This window comes from Nannobrachium achirus (genome assembly GCF_963921795.1).
Source record: "Nannobrachium achirus genome assembly, chromosome: 15".
In the NCBI taxonomy this organism is placed as follows: Eukaryota; Metazoa; Chordata; class Actinopteri; order Myctophiformes; family Myctophidae; genus Nannobrachium; species Nannobrachium achirus.
Genome location: NC_137822.1, coordinates 28,335,640 through 28,359,366, shown reverse-complemented (window position 1 = coordinate 28,359,366; position 23,727 = coordinate 28,335,640). Strand labels below are relative to the sequence as shown.

General features: G+C 43.1%; 1 protein-coding gene across 1 annotated transcript; it reads left to right on the top strand.

Moving 5' to 3' along the window:
- Positions 1 to 20,377: 20,377 nt before the first annotated feature.
- On the top strand, positions 20,378 to 21,454 carry LOC308298870 (dynein axonemal assembly factor 10-like; the record flags this gene model as incomplete). The annotated part of the gene is made up of 1 exon (XM_080742563.1): positions 20,378 to 21,454. One exon carries the CDS (start codon positions 20,378 to 20,380, stop codon positions 21,452 to 21,454), a length of 1,077 nt encoding a protein of 358 aa, XP_080598689.1.
- Positions 21,455 to 23,727: the final 2,273 nt, after the last annotated feature.

The following is a 23,727-nucleotide window of genomic DNA, read 5'->3' as shown; positions in this document are numbered from 1 at the left end:
CTCATCCAAATGAAGGTATTGATTTACCAGGTATACACACTCATCTATAGGACTATACATTAGCTGTCAGCAGGCTCGGTGAAGAGTCCACAAAATATATAATGGAAGAATGGCATTGAATGAAATTTCTAGTTTAAAAGCTGCTCCTCTGCGTGCCGTTTGTCAAAGGGCAGAGATTGTGAGACCGTTTTCTCAGCTATTCCACACAGACGCCTGTAAGATAACATTAATGATAGCTTGATTAAACATTATTATGCAGCCGGCATGCAGACCGTTAATAGAACAGACTTGTTTGTTTTGACATGGCTCATTTGATCTAAGTGAGGGTCAATGTCAACATGAAAATAGAATGCATTTAGATACTTATCCTACTGAATCACTGTTCATGTACCACACTCCCGAAAATATATTGAAACTTCTGAGGATAAATTTAGGCGAAAATAGCAGATCTACAAGCTCACAACACCAAGAGGTTTGGTCTAGAGGGGGAAAAAGAACAGACCAAGTACAGAGTGATAGGTCTGTGTGTGTGTGTGTGTGTGTGTGTGTGTGTGGGGGGGGGGGGGGGGGGTTCTGTGGGCTAGGGGGTACGTGGGCTGAAAAACATTGAAGATCCCTGGTTTAATTGATGCATAAAAGAGGAAATAAGGCTTGGCCCAGAAATACTTCAGATTATGTAGTATTTTGATTTGATTTGATTTGATTTTATGTTTATGTTCAGGGTGCTTGATGGTCCATTTGGATTCAGTCTCTAAGTATAGTACAGCATTACAACACTGCCTTAGGTGACACAGAGAGATATCGTCCCTAGAGCTGATTGCTGTCAGCTGCTAGCTGACCAATCGTGTTTAAATGGAAATGGCAAGCTGTCGTATGACTCCACTAGGTGCTGGGAGCACCACTATAAAAAATTAAATAAAAAATCTGCACAACACAGAGAATTACGGTATATTAAATGAAACAAATAAATAAATAAATGAAAGAGTGCTGTGAGTCACTTGGGGCTTCACACAGTAACACCAGCAGACTCACCCAGCATGTCTGAGTGCTTTTTTGGTTGTTGCACTGATAGCATATGAAACAGGTGGTTGGAAGAGACAGGACACTATATAACAAATCACAGCCATGGCTGTTGGGAGCATGGCCTTGGCTGATGTGCCTAATGAATGGGCGACTGCAGTAGAGGCAAAGCTACATGCCTCACAGTTATTAGCTAAATTGGCACTCCGACATGCTAGGATTCCTTCTCTAATAGAGGCCAATTAATCCTTAAAGTCGCAATCCGAGAACATGATTTAATGAATAGAATATTATTTTAACCAATCTAGACTGTATGGTAGCAGACCATGTTAATCCAATTTAACTAGCACATCTGCAGTGGTTGGATGTGTTCTTTCTCCCTATACTCTCAGACCCTTGTGTCAGGTTCTCAACCTGTGGGCCGGGACCCCCAGGGGATCCCCAAATTTGTTTGGGGATGAAATTGTCAAATATTAGAGGCGGACATTGTGAAAATAGCCGATCTACATGCTCACATTGAAGGCGTTGTGAGCATGTTGATCTGCTATTTTCACAATAGAACCGTGTTATGCAAAATGTAATGCCTCAACTCTTAGTGTTCGTCAGGGTGAGGGATCCCCAGTTAAAATTTGATTAGTTTGGGGGCCGCGGCCTGAAAAGGTTGAGAACCACTGAGGTAGTACACCTAGTACAGGCTGAGTAACCCTGCCTGAAGCTCCTACATCCAATATCTCCCTCTTAGACGTTTGTTTCCCACACGAGAGACACAAGTTCGAATCCCTGGCATTTCAGATGCAGTTACCTCTCTCGAGAGAACTTAAAACTTACGGATTGTTTGCAGTCACATGGTTGTGATACCACCTGTTATAATGAAGATGTGTTAGCATGACATTTTCAGGATACTGCAGGTGCTAATTTGCTGTTTCCTCCATCCCACCGACGGCAGAAACTTCCCATTTTGGTGATGAGGCCTGGATTGCCGCAAACAACCTTGTACAGACTTTGAAATTCGGTAAACACATTTATTAGACAAAGAAGATTATCAGCCATTATCAGTCGGGGGTTCGCCTGCAGCCCCCAGCCATAACCCCCTGAATAATTAACACTTGTGTCTTTTATTTTCTCCTTTCTGCGTGTGCGTGCGTGTCTATAATTTTCAAATCAGAGTTCATGCATAGTTTCCCTTCCGCATTACGAGCACACTTCAAAGCGTTGTTGACGCAATTCTTTATATTTGACTGGTTTGGGGCCGAATGAAACATGAGGAGTTTGACTGATGTCTGAGTCTGAGTCTGTTTGCCTTTTATATTTTGTCTGACCCCGGCCGTTGGATGTTTCCTGTTGCGTTTCTTTTTGTCCTCGTATCCCTCCCAACACTTCAGATCTGGCTGCCAGTCAAGCCCTCTGCTTTTCAAAGACTCCTGGGCATGAATGGTCATGGGCCAGACTCCCATTCTCTGATCTCCCCTTCTCTCATCCCCCTCTATCAACAAGCCTTGCTTTCTTTGTATAGTGATCTTTTCAGGACGGACGGACGGACGGACAGATGGATGGATGGACGGACATATGGAAAGACAGACAGACAGACAGACAGACAGACAGACAGACAGACAGACAGACAGATAGATTACTATCTGTGAATATCCTTAAATAAATGTATAGATGTTCTTCTTCTTTTCATGTCTTCGAAGCATGTGGTTATATGACAGTTTCTCATTTCTTTACACAGTCCTTATTATTGACCTCATTTGAGTTCTATAATAATACTGCATAGATGTGATTACGGTAGGTTCCAAACTCACGTCAGTCAGGTATTCATACTTCATTCAAAGTCATAGCGAGGAATTGTGCGAGACCTCATTCTGTTGGAGCTCGCTGCATACTTTGAGGGAGCCATTACACTTACTATATTTTTTAGCTTATCGTCCGTTGTTGCTCCGGGGAGCGTGAAAACAGGCGGTTGAAAACAGACATCAAACGACGTTGGGCCCTATCTGCTGTGTTCTGCGTGGAGCCCGGGCGGCACTATCGTTGGCAAGGTCTATCTCTCAGTACGCTGAGAGTGAACTGACCTGCAGAAGGAAGATAAAGAAAAATGGCTTCAATTTCCCCCAATCGGAGAAAGTGTGCTTGTTAGAGCGGAGAAGAATCCATTCCCGCTTCCCTGGGACCTTTGATCTGGGATTACACAGGGAGAACTAGGGGAGAGCTCCACGGTTGGCCTGGGAGAGCTCACACAGCGGAGCTGCCCGAGGTGGTCTTGGCCAGGGACGTGCTGGGCCCCTGATTCAGCCCGGGAAAAAAGAGTTGGAGAGGCCCTCATTGCGCGCTATAGAGAGAGATCTCTCTCTATAGCGCTGCTGCTACTCAAAGATTTGCCATTTAAGTGACAAGCCAGTGGGCCAATTATTGTACACGAGTTATATTTCGTCGTTGTCGGGCGGAAACCTTGTATGTCCAAAACCGTTTGTTTTGTATTTATCATTTTAAAAAATGATTTAAACTAGTGAAAACAGCCGATCTACAAGCACACAACGCCTCGCGGTGTGCTTGTAGATCGGCTGTTTTCACTACTTTTGTGCAACGGCCTTGTATGATGAAGCAGGGCTTGCTTTGCGAAGAAATTTACAAATTTGAAACTTGGAGATACGAGGTTTCTGCCCGACAGTGACGATTTACTTTGTTGGAACGAAGGCCGATATTTTATTTTTATTTTTTTCCTAATGGCCGGCCTAGACCGGCCGGGAATGAACCGGCCGTTGGGGAGTTGGCCCACTTTTCCTAATGGCCAGCACGTCCCTGGTCTTGGCCTCTGAAGTGAAAACAGCTGCTGAGTCCACTGCGAGGCGTTCAAGCCCTGCACTCACAAGGACATAATCACGGATTATTAGATGATTGCTGGTTGTCAACGGCAAGGAGCAAGAATGAAGGAAGAAGGGTGGAAAAAGCAATGGGAAAATAGCTGTTTAAATCTCTCCTGGTGAGCAACCGCTATTGCATTCTGAGTTGTATTCAATTTCACCATACTGTATTCCCTGAATGAAACTTCAGTCAGTCTAATTATTGGGTTGCATTCATTTCTTACTGTGAAATGCAATTAAATGCGATCTGAGTGAAGAATCCAACACAGTTTCCATCTATTGTTTGCCTATTCTGTTCTCTGAGCTGCGATTGTACGGAGACCAACGCGCTGCTGCACTCTCCTATTCCACTATGTGAGCTGGCATGCCCTATGACTGTCTTGTCCTCAGTCAAGGAGGTTTTATTATTATTATTTTAATAGGTTAAAACTGTAACAGTCATTTTTGTTATCTCTTCTTACGTATGTGAAAACACCATCTGCAGCGCTATGTTTGAGAAACTGTGGAAGAATTGGAGCATAATAAATCTTTTGGGACTGCTCAATAATTCAAGAGTATTGGAAAAGTGTTAATGATGAAATTGCCAACATTTTAGGGTTGGATTTTTTCCTCAGGACCTATTATCCTTTTAGCCATAATGTCTTACTGTGCCACGTGCTGTTTACATTTCTGACTAACTAGTAAGACGCCTCAGGGCGACATGCGACCTGGTCGCGCCAATTCTTGGCCATCTGGCCAGTGATGTATATCGGACCAGTTACCCATATATGGAGACCCCTGCATGATAGTCAACAATGTTATGTCAAAACATGCCCATATACAGTATGGGCATTACCAAATATGGGCAAGTATTTAACAGAACTAACGTCTGACTGTTGAGCTGTAAAGTACTGTTTATTTTTACATGCAAATAAATATAATTTAGGTTATAGACTGTAAATTCTGTACATTCAAATGTATAGATAGTACTTTCTTGACACACACATAACTCAGCGTGCCTTATAGGCCCTAAAAGCTTAAAATCACAAACCATTTGGCGCTAAATAAAAATGTTTTCACCAACACGATGAACAACACAAGGAAAGTTCTGCTCAAAATCCTGCTCCCTCATTATTGTAACAATGCAGCTGGATAAACACCTCTTCAGACTATTACACCAACTCAAAAAGTTTGTATATTCATTTTCCAGCAAGCGATTGGTGCCATTATGTGTCGGAATGCCCTTAACCCCATCCGCCGCTCTCTCTTTCCCCCTCCCTCCCTCCTCTGCTTTCTCCCTCTATCACCGCACTCCTCTCTGTGGATTCATGTTGTGATCTTAACATTATAAATCGGTTTTCTGGCGGTGCTTAGATTAGATTTGTTTCTATGAGATTCATTTCAGCCCTAACTCTGCTCTCGCTGCTCCTGTGCCTTGTTTCCTTGATGAATGCCCCCTGCCCTGTCAACAGCCATTTGCCAGATCTCTTCTCATGAACTCCTCCTCAAAGGGAGGCGGAAAAAAAAACCTTCCCGCTAAATCCATATTGCATTTGGACCCTTAGCCTCTAACCCAGGGGTCTTCAACGTTTTCAGCCCAAGGACCCCTTAGTTGAGAGAGAGATGAAGCAGGGACCCCCACAACCTTTTCAGAGATTCCATTTAGTTTCATCGTTTGACAGCAAAATCATCGGTGTATTTTGGATTCATGTCAATGTGTGTATTCAGATATTTAACCACTTGAACCGTCAATACTTAATAAACTTGACCTTTCACTCTGTACTTAGTCTGCTCTTTTTCCCCTCTACACCATACCTCTTTGCTGCGAGGCGTTGTGAGCTTGTAGATCGGCTATTTTTGGCTAAAGTTCCCAGGATATGGACGCTATAGGATTCAAGTGGTTCATATAAAAAAAGGAGAAAAATCACACAACGATTTGGAGGACCCCCTGTAGTAACTCTGGGGACCCCCTAGGGGTCCCGGACCCCCTGTTGAAGACCTCTGCTCTAACCTTTGCCCAAGGTCATTTGGATGCTAAATACAAATCAGAAAGGAAAGAAAACAGGATCATGATCATCATCAGTCTGTTTTTTATAGCCTAAGTGAGCATGTATGTGTGTGTGGGGATGTGAAGGAGGTGATTGGAGGTTGATTGATAAGTTTGCCCTCTTCTAGGGAAGCAGAAGGAGGACTATTTAATGCCCATTGCTTCGTACTGAGTGAAGTATCGATTGCCTGGGCCTCCATCTTGCCTTTTGTCACACCCGTAGACTTGACAGCTTCCAGCGCTTAAATAAGATGTCACTATTTCCCCCTCAGCCAGAAGCCATTTCAAATCTTTGAGTAATATCTGAGTAGTGTGGATTGTTTGGGCTTTTATAAGCAGACGTACAGGCCTCGGAGGGATCTTTGCCACTTCTGTCCTTGCCTAAATATCCAGGCAGACCAAGATTACTTATGTTTTAGCGTCAAAGTCTCGCTCCGTTTATCTTATCTTTTAAAACGGGCTTTTTTTTGTGTTGTTGTCTTAGAGCAAGCGGTGTCTTCAATTACGTGTTCTGTCCTTCAGTTAGTGAATAGTTGTGTTTTGTACTTGTCTCAAATCATTTTGCAGCAAAGACAATGAAAAGGGAAAACACATTACATCTGTAGCAATATTTGTTCATTTAAATTATTATCCGTGGCTTTACTAAATATAAATGAGGCACTTTGTTTTCTGTTACACCAAATGTTGTAAGTAGAATTATGCAGTCACTGTGTCCTGCATGTTGGATATGCCTAATGACGGAGCTCTGCGTGGGCCCTCAGAAGAAGTGCCACAATACATCTCTGACAGATAAAGTTGCTGTCAACAACTGTTTTGCATTTAAAACCATCAATTGGACAGCAGGCTAAGGCGTTGAATGGTGGTACAACAAGCTTATCACACTCACCAGCAAGGACAGAGATAGAAAACTGGAGAGTGGAGCGAGGCAAGAGAAGGCATGGAATACAAAGCGCTGTCTCAGACAATGGAGGGACACTCACAGACACACACACACACACACACACACACACACACACACACACACACACACACACACACACACACACACACACACACACACACACACACACACACACACACACTCGCACACACTCGCACACACACTCCTTGGTCTCTTCTTCCATCACCTTGGAAACTAGCAGACAGTGTCATTACATCTTGTTCAAACACAAAACAAACTGTACACATGAAAGAGGCAATTCTATGGTCTGCCTGCTTTAATGTTCCCTTAAGACCGATGAGGAATACAAACCTCAAGGTGAGAAATTGCATCTTTGATGAAGCACGCTATGTTAAAATGAGAGCCTATAGGTAGAAGATAAGCGTGTGTTGCTGACCATGGATGTGATTCAGTCAAACATAGATGGTGCATAAAGCTTTGTCTTGTGGAGAAACCATGAGCGGTGGCTGAAGGAGGAGAGAGGCACAGCAAGACGTGAGGATGTCTTTGCTTGCAAGGACAGAAAACCGTTTACATAAGACTGGAAATGAAGCTTGGTCTTATACTGTATATCAGGGGTCTTCAACGTTTTCAGGCCTTAGTTGAGAGCGAAATGAAGCAGGGACCACAACCGTCCTTTTCATAGATTCCATGTAGTTTCATTGTTTGACAGCACGATCGTCAGTGTATATTGGATTCATGTCAATTTGTGTTTTCAGATATTTAACCACTTGAACCGTCAATACTTAAAAAACGTCACCTTTCACTCTGTACTTAGTGTGCTCTTTTTTCCCCTCGATCGATCTACAAGCTCACAACGCTTCGCAGCACGAGGCGTTGTGAGCTTGTAAATCTGCTATTTTGGTTAAAGGACACTAGGGTGCTTAATATAAAAAAGTTTCTATCGCACAAAGATTTGGAGGACCCTGTGTAGCAACTCTGAGGACCCCCTAGGGGTCCCGGACCCCTTGTTGAAGACCCTTGCTGTAAACCAATGTCGGACTCTGCAACATTTTATCAACTAAATGAAGATGCAGCAAGGTTAAAGGGCTGTGTGTCCGCACATTACTATGACTATAAATACTGTATATTGTTTACCTTTGTCATCGGTATAGCTCTGATGTGGACTGTGCCATTCACTTGACCTATAGAATTTATTTTCTAGGGCCGCTAGGCCAGCAATCCGGGCCTTATGCTGATACCTTTGTACTTCATTTGAATATGGGACTTCTACTTGTAACAGAGTATTATCTACAATGCAGTAAATACTTTTACTTAAAGTTATACTATGTAACTTTTTTTATAAAACAAATCTTAAAATTGTCCTCTGTTAAATCGCTAAAGTTTTAGAACACCCACTCCGTTAATTTCAGCTTCTAAAGCCTTCTCTTTATATGTTTTCTATGAGCCGTGAGGGGGGGTAGAATTTCGTGGCAAAATTACGTCATCTGCGTCATCCGTATATCTTGTGTATACGTTGGCCAATCACAGCGCGGATCATACACACATGATACACTACCGGCCAATCACAGCGCGTCTTGCCGTCTCTTCAGGAAGTAGCCTCCCTCAGCAACAGTGTTTACGATGGTGAAGGATTCTTGCCTCTTACTCCCCAAATCCTGGTCAGAAAATGACGTTCTACCCCTCTACGGATTCGTATCGGTCGCGGTGGTTTGCGGCCCCGTTGCAGGCCGAATACTGACCACTAATTGAGCAACTTACACAGTATAGCTTTAAGTAAAACATTTAAGTACTTCACCAGTCGAACACACCAGTCGAAATGACTCAGTAGAGGAGTACAGAGAACACCTCCACTGCAGATGTGCTAGTTATATTATATTAATATTATTAACATACTCTACCACCAGTGGTGTAAATCAACTACCGTAAGTACTTAAAGGACAACTTCACCACTTTTCAACCTATCTTCACATAATTGGTCACATAGTAGGAATTTTGAGTACTTTTCCACCACTGTCTACCACATCTTAATAACACTTAATTAATTGTATTAAACTAAGGTCCTGGTTGCAGCTTTATATGGGCTGCTACTACAGTACATAGCGAGAGGCAGAATTTGTCAACACCTGTCAGAGCTTTGCTGTCAATGCATTAAACAAGTTAAACCTAAAGATAGCTGAGCTGTCACCACTACACGACTCCAAAACAAGCTGTCTAAAAAAACTTAAATGTAACCTCTTAATTTGCTTTCTCATGCCAGTTCCCTCGCTTAGGATCTGTACATTTTTATGATAGAAGATGTGTATCAGCCAAGTCTGTGTGTAGAGTCAGGAAGGTTAGTTCTCAGAAAAGTGTTTTTTGTTGAAGCCTATCCAAGTGTTTTGCACTTATCCAAAAAATTACCATTTTGGTAATTGAGAAATTGGAAACACAAGTTGCTTTGTGAATTAGCGACACCAGCCCTCAGAACCAATCTCTAATAAATATACCATTACACTTGTGTGAGTGTGATGTGTGCTTGTTGCGACCGTAGGTCGCATTTACTACAGAAACCTCCACCGGCTGTCTGTCTGTCTGTCTCTCCGTCACACGTCACACGTCACACTTTTGCCCTGCTCATATCTCCACAACCGTTGCCCCCATCCATGCCAAATTTTGCACACACACTCCTTACCTGCCAAACTACAACCTCCAAGGACCCCCGGAGCTTCAGGGACCCCCAGGTTCCTGGGGGACCCCCAGGTGTAAAAAATGACCAAATGTGCAAAAATGACCAAATGACCACCCCAACGGGGCTGCTCACGGGGAATTCCTGGGGAGCACCCACTCCTGGTGCTCCAGAACGGATGCAAAAGTGGTGGCGCCCCCAGTGGAGGACCCCCTCCACTGCAGCTCACATAAAATGCCGTAACTCGGGCTAGGAGCGTCCGGGAGAGCCGGGGCCGGTACCTATTTGTCCGCCAAGGCAACGCGGAGACCCCACCCCTCATTTCTCACATGGCCCTCTTCTAGCGCCACCTTCAGGCCGATTTTTAAAACACATTTTTGGACACTGCTCCTACAGTTTTTGCCCTCAAATCACGCAAATCGCTACACAGTATGTCTATGTCACCGGATGTTAGAGAAACAGGACGGCCGAGAAACGGAGCACTCGCGGTGCCGCACGGGGCGGAACAAGCGGTCGCCCACAACAACGTCCTCCAGGCGGAGCCCATCGATTGTCCACGACATTGCAAGCGGCGCGAAGGCCAGCGGACCTTGGTCCTGCTCTTCGCCCCCGAGCGCCGCAGGCGCGAGTGGCCGCGAAGAGCGGGCCAGGGCCGGCCGCGCGAGTTACGAAGCCGTGGTGAATGCAATCGTTATATTTATGCCCAGGCCGTAAGGCCTGGGCAAGCCCAAGATAAACGCTCATAGTAAGCTAATGGCTAAGCTAATGGCTAAGCTAATGGCTAAACACCGCCCAGCTAGGCTAGTAAATAAAGAAAGGGAGTCGCAAACGAGTGACGTCAGCGCCTGCACTAGTGAATGGCTGTCTATGGGCTGTCGTCGCCATCTGGTGGTGATTAGTGTGTGGTGAACGAAACAAGCGCTCTTACAATGAACGTCCTGAGTTACCCAAACATGCTGTAACATCTACACTCATCCCATCAACATGAATCTGTCCCATATAGCGCCACCTTCAGGCCGATTTTTAAAAACACATTTTTGGACACTGCTCCTACAGATTTTGCCCTATGGATCAGGAAGATTTGGGAAAAACACATTTTTGCCCTATTTGTGGAGATAAGCGACCTACGGTCGCTTATCTCCCGATTAGGGAGTCTTACTGGTGTGTACAGGATGCGTGTATAGGTCTATGTGTGTGAGTGAGACCTTGTTATTCCTTTGGAATATAAGCTTCTTTGAAAGCAGGTGTCCAATGTACTAGTTTTATTTCGAGTCAATGAAAGGCGTCCTCTTACTCACACTGCTGACCTGACGCCACTGCAATGTAGACCTTCTCTTAGTGATAAGCCAGCTATCAGTTCTCATGAGACTGAGAAATGCCACCATCCCTTTCTCACAGGAATCTGACCTTTTTCTGGAGTACCTTTTTTTTCCATCTGTGGATTTTTTTCTGGTGATCATGACATCCACACAGTCCTTTCCTGTCCAAAGATTTTCAAGGGATATTTCACTTTCAGACATGTTTGAGGTCATTGTAACATCTACTCTGGCTTTTGTGAGCAACCCCCAGACAGTTTTTAAGTTGCATATATTTTATGTATACAAAGCTATTGTAACTTCAAACTCCATTTTAACTGTGATGGATTCATCGAAAATGACCCCATACATGTTTGAATGTGAATGTGAAAATAAGCTCAAGGGGAATCTTTAAAAAGTGCTTTTTTTATTTAATTTTTTTCAAAATATAGATGCTGGGTTTATTAACGGACTAAAGCCTGTTTATGCAACATGTTGTTCATCAGTCTCTCTCTTTCTCTCTCTCTCTCTCTCTCTCTCTCACACACAAGCACGAACACACAAGCACACACACGCACGCACGCACGCACGCACAGCCACCTGCACCACACAGAATTATGTACGTTTCACAAACAAATCATGTATCCTTGGGTTTGGGTCCAGAAGGCAAAACACAAATCCTTGATAATCAGTCTAGTTCCTGCATTCTTTTTTTTTTTCATAATCCCCTTGAGATGGTAATTTTACAAATGTGAATCACTATGTCCCATTTAGAAAAGTCAGATTGCATAATGAATGTGATTTTAAACTGGAAACAGCAGCCTGTAACTGTTTCCATGAATCCAGAATAGATTAATTTGAAGAGATGCAGGAGATAATGTAGAAGTTGTTATTATTATTATTATTATTGTTATTACAATTTTGTTTTATTGTAATGCATTTATTTGTATTATTTTTTATTGCACACTTACATCACAAACAGGCAAGGAAAGTAATTATGGTGATAGGCAGTGATGAGCTTTCTCTCGAGATGTATTCACAGTGAATAATGATTAATTGCTTTAATTAACATTATATCGTGAAGCACTCCCGCCGTGTTATTACTAACACTGTGTATACTCTCTGGATATATGGGTCTATCATTTCGAGGATCACTGACCAATATAAAGAACATGGCTGGGGCGCCATGAGTTTATGTCTGTGGACCACATACCTGTAGGTTTGATTGGTGGCATGGGACCGGCATGGGCTGCCTCTGCCCTCACGTTTTCCAATCTCTCTTCATTATCTCCTATCACAATAAAACATGTAAGCAACAGAACAGAAAGCCTTTTCACGCAGGGAGCAACACCAACAGCCAGTTGGCAGGTTTTTCTAGAGAAACAAGCAACTAGATCTATGAGAATAAGCCCAAAATAAGCGACTATATTGAATACATTGTTTATTTTCATGCTAAGGACCCCCAAAATATATTAGGCAGTGAACCTCCATCCGAAAATATGCTGTGCCAGTGACCCCCATCCAAGATTTGTGTTGTAACTTATGTAATATTAGGTATGGGTAATAGGTAATACATGACATTTGCATGGGATTGTGCTCACTTGTCAGCAGTGGTGTAAAGTAACTAAGTTCATTTACTTTTGAGGTATTTGTACTTTACTTGAGTATTTCCAATACTTTTACTTCTACTCCACTACATTTATTTGAAAACTTTTGCAGATATAAATTATAATATTATAAAATATACATTAATCCACTTTGGACCTATTGTATACCTTCAAACATTTTGTACTTTTACTTTTGGTACATTAAGTACATTTTGATGCCAATACTTTCGTACTTTTACTCAAGTACATTTTGAATTCCAGACTTTTACTTTTAACAGAGTATTTCTATAATACAGTATTGATACTTTCACTTAAGTAAAATATGTGAGTACTTTTTTAAACCACTGCTTGTCAGATTGTCCATGCCTCCCCACCTACGCTCGCCTCCAAGTGAAAATGTATTACAGCACATCATTTGCTACCTGTGTGAAAAGCCCTTTAGTCTTCTTGTCCATGTATGAACATTTGGAGTTTGTTTCACAGCTCTCTGGGAGGCACTATGGTGGCTCAAACTTTTCAGTTCTGAGAAAAAAGGAAATGCCATAACTAGTCTTAGTTGCCTTGACTCCCGTAAGTCCCGTTCTAAGCTACTGGGGCTGAGGGAGAAGTAGATAACATGGACATTTGTTTTTACCACCAGTTTCGGTATAATAATTAAATAGGCAAATAGAGCTACATGTTATCATAGCCCAGAGTAATCAATAAAATGAAGCCGTTAAAAGCGGAAAATTACATCGGGGACAGACTATAAACATACACATAGTCATATACAAAAGAGAAAAAGTGTCAGGAAAACTGTTTCCAAATGGTGGTTTGCATGTTTCGGTAGCGCTTGTCTGGCCGTGGCCACAGTAGTGGCGTGAACAGGTTGTGGCTGGGGTGGTGAGTGTCATTGGTGATTCACTTAGCCTTGGCTAACACACCGTTCTCGTATACTCCATGGAGGGAGGAATGCTCACCTCCCATGATACGCTGGGATGTCGGCACCTCCCTCCGTAGAGCTTTCAAGTCGGGCGGTGCAGCTGCCATACGAGGCAGTGATGCAGGTGTGCGTGCGTGCGTGCGTGCGTGCGCGTGTGTGAGTGTAAAATCCTCAGTGTCCATGTATCCATTTGTAACTCTGAGAGTGTACAAGTGTAACCAAATGGACACTTATGGCCTTATGGGTCACTCTCATGATTTCACGGTGCACCTCTCAACTCCTCCCCATAGACAGTGAATGGGATTTGGCCACTTGCTGCTGTAGTGATTGCTGCCAGTAACAATTGCCCACAAGGACAGAGCAGGCAGGGAGAGCACATATAACCCTCTGGCCTGTCTTCATTAGATCAGTGGATGTTTGCCCATAAGGAGAGAGGGTCCAGGGGGTCGCGAGGGTCCTCCTCTGCTCCCCTCCGCCCCGCCGACGCCTGGAAACGGGAGGCAAGACCGCGATAGCGGCAGATCAGCGCAAACCCTCAGAGAGCAAAACTATCAAGGTCTAATATGGTTGCTGTGTCCCTAGGCCAGAGCCCTGTGACAGACAGAGTGATAGCTCGGGCTGAGGCAATCATATTTCACTCTTCACCTTTATCAAACCAATTGGCTGGTGCGTCTATGGACAGCTGCTCCCTCGCACTGTGTTTCTGACACTGTGATGGATAATGGATAGCTATAGCCTCCATATGGCTAGATAGAGCAGATTTAGAACTCCTAAAATCCTTTTTTTTTTTTCTCTCTCTCTCCAACCGCCACCAAATGACTCGGAAAGCATGTCATATACACAGGATAATCCATGCATAGGCTAGTGGGAAGAAAGTATGGAGCATAATCCCTCAAATCCGGCCCACAGTGAATTTTCTGTAACTCCAGATGCTGGCGGTCAAGTAGGCTATTATTCTAATCACCGTAAGTGTCCACTATGTATGGAGCCATAGAATAGAGCCGGACAATAGTGTTGTTATGGTTCTTGCTACAGTACAGTGTGAAACACCAGGAAACTGATCATGCTGTGCTTTAATTACGCCCCAATCTCTCTGACATGGCACTTAATTTGTTGTACAGTATACTGTATGTATGTGATCAGGATAGGAGTTACAGTAAGTTTGGCATTTATCTTGAGTTCTTTTCCCTTCCAGTGCAAAGTAAGCGTGCGTGCGTGCGTGCGTGCGTGCGTGTGTGCCTGTGTGCGTGCATGTTTTTCAAACTTGGGTCTCATTTTTCTAGTTCCTGTCATCATGCAGTTTGGTTATATTGAAACAATGTCTTCTCTTTCATTATCAAGTTTCTTATCACTATAGCTGTCAAATAAAATGCTATGGGGCAAACATGAATATTTACGTACAACACAAAATTGCAGTAATAATGGTCCATTTTTTTTTATTATTTTTTAGCATTTATATGTTAGCATCATTTATTCTTGTTTAATTCTGTCTATGCTTCTGCTGAATAAAGTAGTTGTGGAATAACTTATGCCAGCCAAATGCCAGTTGATGAATAATGCATTTGTAAGTAATTAATCCAAATACTGTACAGTATGTACGTCATTTGAATAGTTCCGTTTTCCCTTACAGTACATGTCCATTTGTGTCCATTTGTACACTCTCAGAGTTAAATTAACACTCAGTATTTCACAGTCTTTTTGTAATCATGTTTATATGTTGCAGTTGTATGGTAAACATGTAACAAAGATTTATTTTTTCTGGTAATAAGATAAACTAAGCTGTTGGCACTCTACAGAAGTTGTGAAGAGTGCACAGATGCAAATGCGGGTGACCTTTTGATCTCTCGTAGGCGTGTTTTGACTGTTGTTTTGTTTGACGTAAAGTGAGCTATTACAGACAGCTCAATGTGGCGTACGGTATGTATGAGTGTTGTGTTGGAACACGGAAGGTGGGCTGTTTCTGTTAACCCTTACCTGCAGGTAAGCGGGTCACCACTCTGGGGAGGTGATTATCCTCTAGCCTGGTTAATGGTCCTTACTGACAGCACTTAATGAAAATTAATGGCCAGCTTTAAGACGCCTTGCACACAAACAGGAAACCATGGCCTTTACTGTACGTGTTTATTGTTCTTCTTATAGGAGCACATTTTCAGGAAAAGTTATATTTCACAGCATTCTGCACATGTTAAATGATATTAACTCGAACGCGACTCCAGACTTAGAGGACTGCACATTAGGCATCTTGTTTGTCTAATGCACGCTAATGTGCACAGCACTAGTCCACTATACGGAGCTTATTTTGTTGTGTGACTTGATTCTGAGTGGGAGAACTATCCCTGCTTAACATGAGGGAATAGGGGGAGAAAATGCATCTCACACACTTCATTAGGTTTCCATTATCATATTTTGCATTGGATGATCAGCTGGAGTGAGTGATCAGATTTGCCTGTTGCCGTCAGAGATGCACAGACTGAAAGATGACATGATTAGGGGGTCACTCGGTTAATTGTACAATACTGCCAGTATGTCTCATTCTTGGGGAGGAAATGGGTGCCGGGGGCACAGTAATTCATGCAAGTCACATCATGAAAAACAAGCAGATTGCTTTTAACCTTTTGTTTTCTTGCTGTCCAATCTCATTCCTCTGTTGCTATGCACATGCTTATTAACTTGCTGCAGGGGGGAATGCTGTAGTCTGGATACCATCTACTATGTGAGGAGAGAGGGAGAGAGAGGAGAGGGAGAGACATTTTGCATGCACAAGACGTGAACAGGCACCAGAGGTATGAGAAATTGATATCATAGCGGCCAGTTGTTGTTTTTTCATCAGTAGCTAATCAAGCGTGTCACTTGGGCAAAGAGCTGTGAACTTGAAGCGATAGCACGTGCAGACACATGATCGCGTGGCACCATTTAATTGCAATTTAAGGTAATTAAATGGACAGGGATGCAAGCCAAGACACACTGCACCCAATGTCGGATGCTCAGTCAACGTGAAGCCAGCCTCCTGGCCCTCTCTTCCTCTTCCAGCCCACTTCATCTCCGTCTTTCCCACACCCTGACCCCCACTACTGTCTGACCTCCAACCTCCCCTCTCCCGTTTGCACCCTCTCTGACACCCCAATCTCTCCATTCATTCCATTCATTTTTTTTTTCTTTTCTTTTTTTCATTTGGGTTCAGTGTGGCAAGACTGCCCCCTCTGGTTATGACATTCCCGTTCCCCTCCTCTTCCCATGTGTCAGTCCATTCAGTGCTCCACAGCCCCTGGGGCTCCTCAATGTCACCCAGCCAGCAGTGTAATGAAGCTAGACTGCCATCTACTGCCCACTGGGATTCTGTCTTCTCCCCTCCTTTACTGTAAAGACAGAGAAAAGTAGCAAGTAAAGGAAACATTGCCATCTGCTGTCTACACCTATGCAAGCAGGCATTTTTCTCAGTCAAGTGGGGTTCTTAGACTAGAGTAGGAGCAAGTCTAACTTTCATGTTATTGTTAGTGTCTTTCTTTCTTTCTTCTCCAGACCAAAGAAGAGCATACTATGCATGAGCACATTGGTTTCCATATTTTTTAATGTAGTTTTTCATCATAATTAGCAGTGATAAATTGATCAAATTGTGATCTTACTTTTCAGTGACTCACTCAGGCTTCACTAAAATGTCTTGTGAATGTGACTAGTTCTCACTATGAGTGCATTATAGGAAATAATACAGTTTTTTGTTACCTGCTCATAGCAGTACAATGCCAGCCTGACAGCGTGTGTCGCAGGTTCGAATCCCGATCCCGACGACCTTTGCTGCATTTCACTCCCCATCTCTCTCTCCCCATTTCCTTTCAGTCTACTCTCCTAAAAGCATAAAAGCATAAAAAAACGAAACTAAATGCACCATCGATCAACTTTATATTTCATTCATTATCTTAATCTTCTTCTCAAAGTGATCACAGTTTTCACCATCTTCTTTGTCGCCTCCTTCTCATAATCACCATCTGCTTCTTCTGTGCTTGGAAGCCTTTAATGGCCCCTTGGTGCTATATAGCCTATTGTTTGATTTTGCGTCGTGAACTTATAGATCGCTATTTCTGGCGAATGTTCCCCCCAGAGTATAGGGGAGCTGGCTATAGGGTTCAAGTGGTTATGTATTAGCATAACGACATACAGTAGCTACATGGGGGTGGGGGGGCTTGCAGTGTGAGTCACACACCAATACAGTACAGTACTTTGATCTGAGGCATGCTCACAGAAAGCAACCACTGCATCACTATCAGTGCCACCAGCAAGCCACCACCAGAGAACTGCCTGGCATCCCACAGTACAACGAGAGCACATTAATAATAATACTATTAATATTGTTATAGCACCTTTCATGACATGAAATGCAGCTCAAAGAGCTTTACACAAAAAAAAGCAGAGTGAGAATAAAGCAACAGTGCTTTACAGAAAGAGAATGTAACTGCAGAGCAAAAATATTACAGCAAAAGTATAAAACAACATTAACACAATAGCAATTTGTGAGCAATACTGTGAATCAAGCACAACACTAAAGACATACTGTAGGAATAACAATAAAGATACAGCCAAGATATGAGCTGAACAGGATGGAATAAATGAATACATAATCACTGAGAATGCTCATTGTCTCATAAAAAGCTACATTGAAGTCCTCTCACAACTCAGAGGGCATTACCTCGACAGCCCTTAGGGAGGTGCAGAGGTATGACCATTGATATAAATGGTTATAGTGAATAATGAATGACTGGAACTTCAGATCAGATATGCATGTCATGGATGCCCCATCCTGGCCTGTGAGAGATGTGTCTCTTTTCTGCCATCATCCTCCTCAGGGCTTTAATTTGGGAAATCCTACACCCTTTGTTAGCCTTCAGGTTGGTCCCTGACTGACCAACTAGCAGGCTCTATCTGCCTTGTCCCGCCCTGGTTCCGCCTTTTTTATGTTGAATTTGCTAAAACATAATTTTTGGAGAAATAAAAACATTTAAAAACACGCTGAGTCACTATACTGCCACTGAGCAGCTCCATTTCACTGAAACCAAGTTTGAAATGAGAATTGAATACACAGAATAACAATTAGAAGCAACTGAATTACAATGGTAGTGGATGGAGTGTCCCACCGAATGTCCCACCAAGACACAGCAACCAATGGGTGTGAAGAGGGGCGGGACAACGGGCGGGACTTGACAAAGGGTGAGGTCTACTTCCAGGAGGAATGTTATTCACAGGGGTGTCGCACCAAATCCTGGGCCCTGGGTACAAGGATTCACTGCGGGCCCCCCATGAATGTTCTTCATAGGGGGGGGGGGGGTCTACCATTTAGACTGGGAACGCATTATTACGCATTATTTTGTTCTTTAACTATTGAAAAATAGCAGCTATACAAGCTCACAGTGTGGCCCTGCTATTTAAAACAAATTAACATTAGTGCAAGGTTTTTTGAAAAACCTATGTTTCTATGTCAGTGGTGCTCAAACCTATTCATGTGAAGGACCCCCAAAATGACATGTATTTGGCCACGGACCCCCATCTCAAAATATTTAGTTCCAGGGACCCCCCCAGAAGCAAATTTTGAGTTACAAACGCTTAAATAATACATATATTCAAAGATTTGCACACATTTTCACAACTTAAAAAAAAATAGCAGATCTACAAGCTCGCAGCGCGGCACCTGTGAGCTTGTATATCTGCTATTTTTCAATAGCTAAAGTATAAAATAATTAAGGCCCCTCCACCTTGGGCCCATGTAATTCATGAAGTGCACTGCACTCATGTGAATGCAGCCACAGGCCTCTGATGTCAATCACCTTGTCAGGCTGTACCAAGTGGTCAGGGAAGTGTTTGACCTTACTTTGGTATGTCTTAAGTTTGTTATGCATTTGATTTAATCTGTAATATCCAAATAGTAATTTGCATTATGTGTGTATATAAACATTAGTGTTATTTTATCGCTCATAATGTGATCTAAAGTTATTGTGGGAGTCGCGGTGTCCTTCACTGTAAGGCTGCTGGCAGAGGTGGGTAGTTGGCAGTTAGAAAACACAGTGCAGTTTGTGAGACATTAGAGATGTGGATGGAACAACAACAGCCCAAGTATGGTTCACTTCCAGAGTGTTTTCCACTGTTGATCTGCTGTGGCGTTTCAAAGGCAGTGTCAAAGTTTAGGAAACTTTAGGATGACATTTGTAGCACCAGCTGATGAGGAGTCTGACATTGCATCCTCTCCATTTCACAATGACACTAGTGTGTGGTGTCGGACTACAGCTCCCTGACAAATAGCTTTGGGTGCCTACCTGGGAATGCTCTGGTTTATATTGTAGTTTTATGTACTGTAGACCATGAGGCAGCTTTCATGTTGTGTACAGTTACAGTATGCCCTAACAGTTTGGTTTGCGAGGCTGTACCAGCATCATTTTGTGATATAGCTACCACCTGCTAATTAACCTTGAAAAACAATGAGGTCTGGTGACTCCAAGCATACAGTTGGTACAGCCAAGGTGATCCGGGTTGTGCTACCCCCCGGGCGAAGGCTCACGGACGGGGGAGAGGGTGATCCGCTCAGCAGAGCACTGCATCCGATGGGACAGAGACATTAACATTTTGATCTTTAGTCAATTGTGGTGTCAGATCAATAGGATAGTTTTTAAGTGTTTATTTTATTGTATTTTTTGTGATTATTGAAACCCAGGATGGTATTACGTAAATCTCTGCGTACAAGTGTGCGTGCTTGTGTGTGTGTTTGTGTGTCTGATCGATCAACTTCAAAGTTGGACCACTTGCCTGGCGTCAGTCGGTTGGATAGGCGGTTGTCCAGAACTATCGATCCAACCGATATGCCCATATTTTGGCATAGAATTACGGAGATCCGGTCGTCCAGAACCGCCGATCAAACGATATGCCCATGTATGGGCATATATAAGTCATATTTGATGATGACACAAGATCCGAGGCAGCTTAAAAGAACACTAGTCTCCATGTTTTGGCATTTCAGTGAGAAATGCAATTTATTCTCTTTGTCTGATGTTATCATCTTTTTGAGGTAACAATAATAGTCTTTTTTCTAGCAAAGTCATGACAACGCCGTTTGAAAAACCTCAGATCATTGGGCATATACATAAAAGCTTGAACTACACTGTTTTTGACACTAAATGGATCCCCTGCAGTGCAAAATTTGTCTGCCTTGGGAACTTACCAAAAGGGACCGGTGTGATGCAAATCTACGAAGTGCATCAAGGAAAGGTTGAGCTTGTGAAGGAAATAGAGAAAGCAAACCCCTTCAAGTGTGGGACATTTGGTGCTACCTCTCTCCAACAAAGACACATAGCGACTGGGGATTTCGATGGCAATCTCGACATCTGGAACCTGGAAAAGCTAGACACTCCTGTGTACTCTGCGAAGGCTCATAAAGAGATCGTCATTTGCATAGACGGCGTTGGAGGCTTGGGTATTGGGGACGGAGCCCCTGAGATAGTCACGGGCAGCAGAGACGGGACAGTGAAGGTGTGGGATCCCAGGCAGAGAGACACACCTGTCGCTAGCATGGAGCCCATGGAGGGCGAAACCAAAAGGGAGTGCTGGACTGTCGCCTTCGGCCACGCCTTCAACAGCCATGAGCGCTGCGTGTGCGCGGGATACGAAAACGGGGACATCAAGCTGTTCGACCTGAGGAACATGTCCGTGCGGTGGGAGACCAACATAAAGAACGGGGTATGTTGTGTGGAGTTTGACAGGAAGGACATCGTCATGAACAAGCTGGTGGCCACCTCCCTGGAGGGGAAATTCCACGTCTTCGACATGAGGACCCAACACCCCACCAAGGGCTTTGCCTCAGTTTCAGAGAAGGCTCACAACTCGACCATCTGGCAGGTCAGACATCTGCCCCAGAACAGAGACATCTTCATGACTACGGGCGGCGCAGGCAGCGTGTACCTTTGGAAGTACGTATACCCCGGCAATAGGACCAAGAAGGACTCGGCGGACGTGGACATGGGCGTGGCTGGCTCTGTCGACCTCTTGCAGAATGTCCTTCTGTCCAAACAGCCAGTCAGCAGCCTCGACTGGAGTCCAGACAAGCAGGGCCTGTGTGTGTGCTCAGGTTTTGATCAGTCCGTCAACGTTCTCATCGTGACCAAACTCAACCGTGTGTAAGAGTGGAATGGATCTTTGCCTGCATCTGGCCACTCAGTTATCTATGATGTATCTATGATGTAGGCCTCCAAATTTGGGCAAGTTTTATCAGAGACCCAAAAGTCTTCTATATAATTATTATACTATAATTCGCAGATTGTGTGCATGTGTCTATTGTCATAATGTCATCCGAGACAACCTCACCTCTTCAGACTCCGCCTCAGCCCGTAGCACTTGCCCTAGCTTCGTCGACCTTGCAGGCTTATAAAATGTAATAAGATAGCATGTTATATAGACAGATGCCAGGTCATTGTTGACCTGGCATCCTATATTGTGTATATAGTTTTAATGTACCGATTTGTTTGTTTGTTATTCTACTGTTAGACTGATAGGTTCTTGGTTTACCTATGATCCTAGATTACTATTTCTATGTATTTGATGTATCACCTTGTGCTGTCCTTGCTTGTTGTAAGAGCGTCTTCTAAGTTGTAAATTGTTGTCCCAAAATGTGCCATAACTCTGAGCTTGTGTAACTCCTGAGCCTTGAGGCATGGTGGCTAATGTAGAACATTTGAGCCTTCTCTGGAAATATAGCCTGCTCTGTCCCTTCCAGCCTGTTATTCTTCCAGTCCAGTTTTTTGTTTAAATGTACACCCAAGTTTCCTTGCTCAGTCCATACAGTTGAATTGCAGTTTTTAACTAGAGTGTCATTCAAATGGGAACATTCATTGACTTATTTCATAACGGAAGGTGTTGTAGAGAACATTAAAAGGAGGGATTTAATTTTCCTTTCCATATAGCTACACTGGTCTATCGATAAATGTGTGTAATCTCTGGGTTACAATGTCCATGTATTTCACTGGTCTATCGATAAATGTGTGTAATCTCTGGGTTCCAATGTCCATGTATTTGCCAGATAATCACTGTATTTGCTTATTTATATCCATAATAATATGTTTCCCTTAAAAACCTGCACTATCCACACTTTTCACACAGATTTAATTTATTTGCTAAATAGTTACTATATCGCTTTTAAATCATTGAATCGAATCATATCGTATCGACATGAATGAACCAATGTCGTCCATGTATCGTATCGTCAACCATGTATCGTGATATGTATCGGATCGCTATTAGAATGCATCCTTACACCCCTACAAAATAGTATATGTTTTCGGTAGGAGGAACATTGTCAAATTAATACAGTGAAATAGAATCTCAATGACATTGAGGTCACTGAGTCAATGTCCTCTTTGTGGTCCCCCAAGAACATAGTCCAGGCCCAGGTGGCTAGTCTAGCGGTACAGGCACCTAGGCTGCTAATGCAGCCTGACGGCTAGACTAGACTCAGAAAGAAAACAACAGCAGGTCTATGATCTTTTATCCCCCCCCCCCCCCCCTCCCCCCCAACAAAACAAAAACAAAAACATGATGATCAGATATTATGATTATACTAGAAGGAAGATCTTTTTCCAAAAAAGGGGGAGGGGTTGATTATATGATGTCATTTACTCAGTGTTTTTCAGTTGGGCCTTTTAACTAAGCTTTCAGCTTTCAGGAAGTAACCAACAATACACAGGGAAAACACATTTGCACATTATAACCCCACCCCGTGGTCTATTAGAGTAATGTTAACTCCATAGACACATACAAAACAGAAAAAGTACAAAACTATCCATTTTTTGTCATAGTTTTCATTTGGTGCATTCCCATCTGTCAGAATTGCGGCAGCCAAGAAGAGGAAAGTGTTTGATACCAGTAGAGAGCTGAGGACACATGTAGATCTACACCCTCGAACCCATCAAACCAAACCTAGAAAACCCAAAAGAAGCAGTCCAACTGGCACAGGAAACATGGAGAGTTCATTGCCACCATCTGTGTAGCCAGCAGTGGTGGAAAAAGTACTCACATTTCTGTAAAAGTATCAATACTGCAATGTAGAAATGCTCTGTTACAAGTAAAAGTCCGGAATTAAAAATGTACAGTATCTAAAAAGTAAAAGTGCAAAAGTATTGGTATCAAAATGTTCATAAAGTACTAAAAGTACGAAGTTATGCAGAATGTCCCTTTCAAAAGTATAAAATGTATAAAAATCATTTGAAAAAACTAGTTCTACAAGCTCATGTGTCGCACCACAGATTCCTCGTGACTCGCATCAGGTCAACCACAGTTTGCAATTTTGCAGAATTGTGTCTTTCTAGTTTTGTGTTATGTCTATGCACGTATCATGTACAGTATGTGTAGATAGATAGATAGATAGATAGATAGATAGATAGATAGATAGACAAGCGTTC